The 8,055-nt window shown below is 52.0% G+C and overlaps 1 protein-coding gene across 1 annotated transcript in view; it reads left to right on the top strand.

The window, feature by feature from the left end:
- Nucleotides 1–7,617, top strand: part of PLK5 (polo like kinase 5 (inactive)) — a 10,519-nt gene extending 2,902 nt beyond the window's left edge. The window contains exons 4-15 of the mRNA XM_069101956.1: nt 69–198; nt 393–480; nt 723–818; nt 959–1,157; nt 2,222–2,354; nt 2,480–2,556; nt 3,758–3,887; nt 4,558–4,635; nt 4,935–5,091; nt 5,245–5,374; nt 5,467–5,580; nt 6,049–7,617. Coding sequence (XP_068958057.1) covers nt 69–198; nt 393–480; nt 723–818; nt 959–1,157; nt 2,222–2,354; nt 2,480–2,556; nt 3,758–3,887; nt 4,558–4,635; nt 4,935–5,091; nt 5,245–5,374; nt 5,467–5,580; nt 6,049–6,234 — 1,518 coding nt within the window. The 3' untranslated portion in view covers nt 6,235–7,617. The remainder of the gene's footprint in view (nt 1–68; nt 199–392; nt 481–722; nt 819–958; nt 1,158–2,221; nt 2,355–2,479; nt 2,557–3,757; nt 3,888–4,557; nt 4,636–4,934; nt 5,092–5,244; nt 5,375–5,466; nt 5,581–6,048) is intronic.
- The last annotated feature ends 438 nt before the right edge of the window (nt 7,618–8,055 follow it).

Here is an 8,055-nt window from a genome sequence, read left to right as displayed (position 1 = left end):
CCTTCCTTCCTTCCTTCCTTCCTTCCTTCCTTCCTTCCTTCCTTCCTTCCTTCCTTCCTTCCTTCCAGTCCTTGGCCCATGTCCTAAAGGCCCGGAAGACGCTGACTGAGCCCGAGGTCCGCTACTACCTACGGGGCATTGCAGCTGGTCTGCACTACCTCCACCAGCAGGGCATCATCCACAGAGATCTCAAGCTCAGTATGTGGAGGTGAAGGGGCGGGAGGAGGGGAGGGAGTGGCAGAGCTGCCAGGGACGTTCTGGGTGGCTTGTGAGCAACCTCAACCCTTGCCCCCCACACCATCACTCAGGCCATCACACATGCACCCACCATGTCACACACAGACCATGTCACACATGTATGCGCCATCACACTTGATCCCTTCCTTCTGTAGGTAATTTCTTCATTACTAAGAACATGGAGGTGAAGGTTGGCGACTTGGGACTGGCTACAAAAGTGGGACCTGGGGGGCACTGCCATGGGTAAGTGTGTGTGACTGTGTATCAGTGTGTGTGTGTGTGTGTGTGTGTGGCTTGTGTGCCAGTGGAGTTGTATTTGGGATCTTGTGCAAGTGTGCATTGTCAGTGTGGCTTTGGGTGTGACTGTATGCTCGTTACTCTATGTGCCAGGATGTGTCTGGGTCTGTGATGTACAAATGTATGCTCCTGTGGGACACCCTTCAGTCTGGGGTGGGTGCTGTCAGTGCCTCTGTCTTTCTCCCCAGGGGGCTCTGTGGGACTCCCAACTACCTGGCCCCAGAGGTTGTCTCCCGAAAGGGCCACTCCTTCCGGTCGGACATCTGGGCTCTTGGCTGTATCATGTGAGTACTGAGCATATGGGAGTGGGACTGAAGGTCTGTGCACATGTATATGTGTGCATAGCTGTAAACGCAGAGTTGCTGGGAGCTTGGGGCAGGGTCCATTGAAGGCTTATTACATTAGTACCCCTTCCTCACCCCAGGTACACAGCACTGACGGGCTTTCCCCCCTTCAAGGCCAGTCCACTGCCTGAAATGTATCAGAACATCCGCAATGCCCACTATCCTGTGCCCACTCACGTCTCACCCAATGCCCGAAGGCTCATTGCCCGCTTGCTGGCCCCCAACCCTGCTGACCGGCCCAACCTTGACCAGGTCCTGGAAGACGATTTCTTCACCCAGGTCAGGACCACATCACACCTGGGTGTGGTATGAGAACACATGGTGTGGGAACGTGGGCTCAGCCAGTTAGGTGAGGTCCTTCCTCCTCCAAGAGGGGCTGAGGCCTGAAAGACCCACATATTCCTGTTGTGGCTCAGGCCAATAATGACCCAAGCCCTTTCACTGCCCTTCGTGAGTGGCAGCACAGTGCCATATTAATCAACTGATCAATGAACACCAAGCATTTATCAAATGCCTGATCTGTGCCAGAAGCCCAAGGAGAAGGACTGGACATGGGATCAGGGGAGCCCTAAGTTCAGATTCTGCTTCTAACAATTGATTTTGGTTGAGTCACATCCTTTCAACCTCAGTGTCCTTATCTGTAAAATGGGGGTAGTAATGGCTGTGCCACCTCCCTCACAGAGCCTCGAGGCTCAAACAGGAGTGGTCAGTATAAAGTGCTGCCTGCCTGAAGGGCTGTATAAAGGGCAGCATTGCTGTTGTTATCGTCATTATGATGATTATTGCTGTATTTCTCTGTGTTTGGGAGAGAAGAATGTGCATCTCTTACAGAGAAGGAAATGGAGGCCCAGAGGCCAGTCACAAGGCTAGTGAATGATCTCTTAGGTTTAGAGCTGGTTAGAGACTTCATTTCACAGGTGAGGAGACTGAGGCCAGAGAAGGGGGAAGGGCATAGCATCAAAGCACTAAAGACAGAAAGGCCCTCAGAGGACATCTAGTCCAACCCTCCCATTTTACAGATGAGCAAACCAGGGCCCAGGAACAGCCAGGTAGTAAATGGCTGAGACAGGATTTGAACTCAGGTTCTCTTAACTCCAGAGCCAAGTCCTCCTGATCCTCTGTGAGGAGAGACTTTTTTTTTTGAAGCAATCAGGGTTAAATGACTTTTCCAGGGTCACACAGTTAATTACAAGTCTGAGGTCAGATTTGAACTCAGATCCTCCTGACTCCAGGGCTGATACTCTATCCATTATGTCACCTAGCTACCCTTAGGAACTTTTCCACTACCTGTCATTGACTTTATTCTCTTCACTGATAGCTCTACGCCCTTCTTTCCCCTGCAGGGCTTCACCCCAGACCAATTGCCTCCGAGGTCCTGCCACACAGCACCCATCTTCACCATCCCCCAGCCTTTGGACAAACTCTTTCAGAAGGCTACACAACTGTTCCTGGCTGTGGCCCAGCGCCGGGCCCCACGTGAGTTGTGTGGGTGTGGAAGAAGAGGCCACATTCCCAAGGCTAGTTCCTGTGCCTAGCTGCCAGGGGCAGACCAGAGACACCACCCTCGATCACCTCTTCTCTCCCCCCTCCTCGCTTTCCAGGATCATTTGTCCCAAAGATGCCAACAGCTCCAGCCCCAGAGGACCCCCCAAAGATTCCCAGGGAGGCAGCCACTGAGGTGAGAGACCCAGGATATTGGCCATATTGGTCACATATGATCCAAAGGTGCTTCTGTCCCTCATTCTTTCTTTTTCTTTTCTTTTTTTTTTTGGGGGGGGGGAGGCAGAGCAATTGGGATTAAGTAACTTACCCAAGGTCACACAGCTAGTAAGTGTCAAGTGTCTGAGGCCACATTTGAATTCAGATCCTCCTGACTCCAGGGCCAGTGCTCTATTCACTGTGCCACCTAGCTGACCCCCTCATTCTTTCTTATGACTCTTCCCATTAACAGTCTTTATATTCCTCAGTTATAAGATGGGGTGGTAGAGGGTGACCCCTAAGTTTCCTTCCTACTCTAATAGGCTCTGCTCTCTCTGACAGTTCTTGTTGTGAGATCTCTTCCACCTCTGACACCCTATGTTCTAAGGGCTCTCCCAGCTCTGACATTCTCTGTTCTAAGGGCCCTCCCAGCTCTGACATCCTGTGTCCTAAGGGCCCTCCCAGCACTGACATCCTGTGTTCTAAGGGCCCTCCCAGCTCTCACATCCTATGTCCTAAGGTCCCTTTCAGCTCTGACATGCTGTGTTCTAAGGTCCCTTCCAGTTCTGACATTCTGGGTTGCAAGGGCCCTCTCAGCCCTGACATTCCACGTAAGAGCCTATCACTGTCTAAGATAGTAGAGGAAGGAGAGGAGAGTTTGGTACAGGTTTCCAAAGGGAACTGCCCCTCAGAGGATTGGATGGGGTTCTCAGCCTGGAGCAGTACAAAGAGCAGAGCCCAGGCCTAGGAACTAGGAGACCTGGGTTCTGGTCCTGCCTCTGTCATAATTTGATGTGTGACCATGGGCCAGTCACTACCTCCCTGATGTCAGTTTCCTCACCTGAAAATGGAGGGTAATAACACCTGGACTCTGCCTCATATGATTATCCTAAGGAAAGACCTTGCAAATTGTTAGGAATTGAGCAGTTGGGTGGCCCAGTGCATAAAATGCTGAAACTGGAGTCAGGAAAACCTGAGTTCAGATCCAGCTTCAGACACTTGCTGTGTGACCCTGGGCTAGTTACTTAACCTCTGTCTGCCTCAGTTTCCTCAACTGTAAAATGGGGATAATAACAGCACCTTCCCTCCAGGGTTGTTGATCCAATGTGATGATCATTGTAAAGCACTTAGCACAGTGCCTGGCTCAATAACTGCTTGTTCCTTTCCTATTCGTTGTTTAGGGCCTTTCTCATCCTCCCCACAAGGCTAAAGCTCCTGAGGGAGAAACTGATCCCCAAGTCCCCTATCTGGAGACTCCTATCCACCTTCTCCTACAGAGAAGCCTTAGGGGTCACCGGCCAGGCACAGAGGGTAAGCTGGCACTGATCTCTCCCTTCTTCCCCCTAGAAAGTTCCTCTTGCCTGAACCTGGGGAAAGGGCAAGAGACTGGAGGGAGGTGGAGGAAGGCCTTGTCCAGAAGTGTGAAGGCTTGGGAAGGGACGTCTGGGGAAGGGGGGAAGAGTCCTTGGTGCTGATACCAGCTCTGCCACTGACTTGGCTTGGGACTTTGGGCAAGTCACTTAATCTCTAGGGTCTCCATCTTTCCATCTACAAAATAAGCTGAACCTCAGATTCCTTCCTGCTCTAAAAAAATATTCCATGCAATTCTGTGACTGGCCAAGACCACAGCTAGATTGTGTAACCATGCTTGGCTGTGGTAGCTAGTAGTGAACAAAATCTTGGGTGCTTCTGGGTTCCAAGACTCCCTGAGTATGCTAAGCTGGTTCAGAATCTCACAAATAGAAGAGATCTGACACCTACCTGGGCAAGAACTCTCAACAGTATTTTATTTTGTTTAGGCAATCAGGGTTAAATGACTTGCCCAGGGTCTCACAACTAGTGCCACATTTGAACTCAGGTCCTCTCTATCCACTGTGCCACCTAGCTGCCCCCTACAATGTTTTTGATAGCAGTAGCCCACTCTCCTCTTGAACACTTCTAGCAACAGGGAACTCATTATCTTTCTTTCCTACTTCTCCAGAGTCCCCAGGGATCCCAGGTGATGGGGTTGAGGTGGCTACCAGGCTCCTACAGAATTGCCTGAACTTTATGCCGGCAGGTAAGGCCCCCCCCCAAATCCCCATCCTCATTCCCCTTCCTAGACACGTTCTACTATGTGACCTTGGATCCTCGGGCATTTAGACTCAGACTGGGCCCCCTTCCTCCACTGTAGGATGAGGGAGTCGAATGCGTTGATTTCTGACATCCTGATTAGCTCTAAGTCCTCAGTCTTTGGAGACTTGGCACCCTTCCCTCTTCTGTCTGCTAAAGCTTTCACTCTGGTGGCCCAGCTCCTGGGATGCTACGATGCTACCCGAGGGGAGAACTGCTTGCTCACCTTGTCCTCCCTGTGTTTAGGGGAGCAGGACCCCCCAGGGCGGCAGCAGCCGGTACTGTGGGCCACCAAGTGGGTGGATTATTCTAACAAGTACGGCTTTGGTTATGAGCTCTCCGATGGCAGCACTGGGGTCCTTCTCTGGGACGGCACCCACATCGCTCTCCATCCGGCCCTCGGGTGAGTCCCTGGCCCTTATGTCCATGGTGGGGGGGGGTCCTCCATCTCCTCCATCCACTGACTCCCATGCTTGTCCCCTGGGAAGGGGCATTGTAACCTGAGATCTTTCCCCCCTCGTCAGCATTACATCTACTTCTGGGTCCCCTCCCACAGGTGCATAAGCTACTCTCCTGTTCAGGGTGAGGTGGTGACCTTTACCTGGAGGGATATTCCTGACTCCCTGGCCACCAAAGTGGCCGTGCTGCAACTTTTCACCCGCTACATGCAGCGGTGGCTGTTAGAGGTGAGGCTGGCTCCAGCGGGCATGGGGAGGGGCGTCGGGTGCCCTTCCTGTCTTTCCAGCCCTTGGCTCCCTTGCTCTTACCCTCCCTACAGGGTGGGAATCTTCCTACACAGCCCAGTCTGAACCCTGGCCCTGGCTTCTCCCTGCTCCACTTTCTCAAGTCAGACCAGGCCCTGCTCCTGCTCTTCAGCAACCAGACAATGCAGGTCGGGAGCCCAGGGGGAGGAAGGAGGGAGAGGGGAGGATCCTCCCTGCTGGCACAGCCCAGCTCTGGCCATAGCTGCCCTGTCCCTGGGCAAGGGTCCCCAAGGTCACACAAACCACCAGGAGGTATCAGGAATAGCAGAAACACCCGGGGCAAGGAGTAATTTCTGATAGTAACTAGATGTGTGACCTTAGACAAGTTACTTGGCCTTGCTGGGACTGTTTTTATCATCCATAAAATGAGATTACTATCCAGAATGCTTCCCCACTCTAAGATGCCCCCAGTGAGAGGGAACCTCTGGGACATCATCCTGGGGCAGCACAGGATGGAGGGAGAGGGGAGCAGGGGTCCCTATGACCAGCTGGTGACTACTCCCACAACTGCCCTTGGCATCAGCTTTGGGCCCCAGTTACTACGGCAGGATACAGAATGGGAGGGGTTACTGTCTTTTGCTACCCATCTGTGCCAGGTCAACTTCTACCATGACCACACCAAACTGCTCCTGAATTGGGCTGGAGAAGAACCCCTGCTCACCTACATTGACCAGGAGCGGCGGGCCTCCTCGTACCCACTGGGCATCCTGCAGTACCAAGGCTGCAATGAGGCCCTGCACCAGCGCCTTTGCTACACCTTCCACCTGCTCCGGACCTTCTAGCGCCCTATCCTTGATCCTCGGGGGTACCAGGGTGAGGAGGCGGGGGTCTGCAGGGTGGCTGCCTAAAACCCAACAATGAGAAGAAGCCAGAAAAGCTGCGTGAGGAAAAATTGCAAGTAGGGGACTAAGGGGGCAAAGGGCACCAGAAGTACAGAGGGTCAGGGAAGGTTGGGTTGGGATGAGGGATTCAGGGAGAAATGGAAACTAGGAATACTGAGGAGAGGTGGCTTGCTGAAGAAGAGGATGAAGGCAGAGTTTGGGGTGGGCCAGGTGTAAGGAAAATTCAAGAGAATTCTCTGGAAGCTTCAGAGACTTTCTTGGCCAACACCTTCATTTAACAGATGGCCATTTAACTGAGGCCCAGAGAAGGGAAGGGATTTAGCCGAGGACACAAAGAGTGAAAGACCCAGAACTAGAACCCAGGGCTTCTCACTCTCAGTCTACTGGCCTATTCCCTACCCCATGCTGCCCAACTTCCAGGAAAACCAGTAGTTATTGAGGCTGGAGTGAGAGCCAAACAGATGGGCAGAACCAAAGGCATGTGGCAGGGGAGCTCTAGCAGCTTCCTTTGGCCACCATGGACCCACTGAGGTCAGGGCTGGTATAGGCCCGGTACCAAGATTGGGCTGAAAAAAAAAAAAACCCAAGATGAAATTTAACAGGCAAAAATGCAAAGCTCTGCTCTTGGGTTCAAAAAATTAACTACGCAAGAACAAGATAGGAGAGATGTAGCCAGAAAGATCACGTGAAAAGGGTCTGGGGGTTTTAGTGGACCACAAGGACTGTATAAAGCAACACAGACATTGTAGCCCCCAAAGATTGGTACAATCTTGGGTTGTATGAGAGAAAAGATCAGTAAAAAGGAAGAAGATGGGAGACATGCTGACCTCTGCCCTGGTCGGACATCTAGAGGGCAGTGTTCAGATTTAGGAAGGACAATGGTAAGTTGGAGCGTATCTGAAGGATGGACAGCACAATGAGGGGGCCTGGAAAGTGTGTCATACCAGATCAGCTAAAGGAACTTGGGGGTGTTAGCCTAGAGGAGAAAAGATGTGGTCGGGGGAGGGGATGGGAGAGACTGCCTCCTGGTAGGGGTCACCCTGTCTCTGGAGGTCTTCAAACTTGTATTTGTTGGGAATGTCATCCTAGATACATATTGCAGGGAGGGGGCCTCTGTTTCATCTTATGGCTGATTAAATACTCAGTGTGGGAGAGGGGATGATGGGACAGGTAATCCTGTGGATCCCTGATGGATTTGGCTTGGAGTAGGCAGGCCCAGGCCAAAAGGGCAAGGTGGGAGCTGAAATGGGCTGAGGGCATCTTGCAAGGTGCCCACACTGGACTGAGTGTCTTCTAAATGGTCTTTTTCATTAAAAGAGAAAGCTGGGATTGGATCCTGTTGTCTGTTTGGGAGGGTGGGACAAGATGGGAAAAGGTACTGCTGGCCAGGGAGGAGAGACCTCCTCTTCCAAAGGGTCACTGCACCTAGGGGACAGTGACAGCCAGAAGAGTTGTTGGAATCTCTTAGAACCCTTGGGTCCTATTACAACCTGACGTCAATGATCAGGGTTCAAAGGAGCCCAGAGGATCTCACAGGATCACTCTAGACTTTGTGATCTGCCTGGTCTCATCCGAGCTTAGTGTTTGGAAGCCTGGGCAGTAAGATGGGAGAGGGGAAAGAGTACTGGGTTTGGAGCCTAAAAAGGGTTCTCTGCATCTACTTATGTGACCTTAGGACAGTCCCTTTCCTTCCTCAAGCCTCAGTTTCCCTATCTGTAAACTGTCTCTTAAATGACCTCCAAATTCCTTTCCAGCTCTGAG

Source organism: Petaurus breviceps, unplaced genomic scaffold, assembly GCF_028583685.1.
Source record: "Petaurus breviceps papuanus isolate PSGF00001 unplaced genomic scaffold, PetGlider_PUasm1.0 523, whole genome shotgun sequence".
NCBI lineage: Eukaryota > Metazoa > Chordata > Mammalia > Diprotodontia > Petauridae > Petaurus > Petaurus breviceps.
The sequence above is the reverse complement of the archived record's forward strand: the minus strand, read 5'-3'. Positions and strand labels throughout refer to the sequence as shown.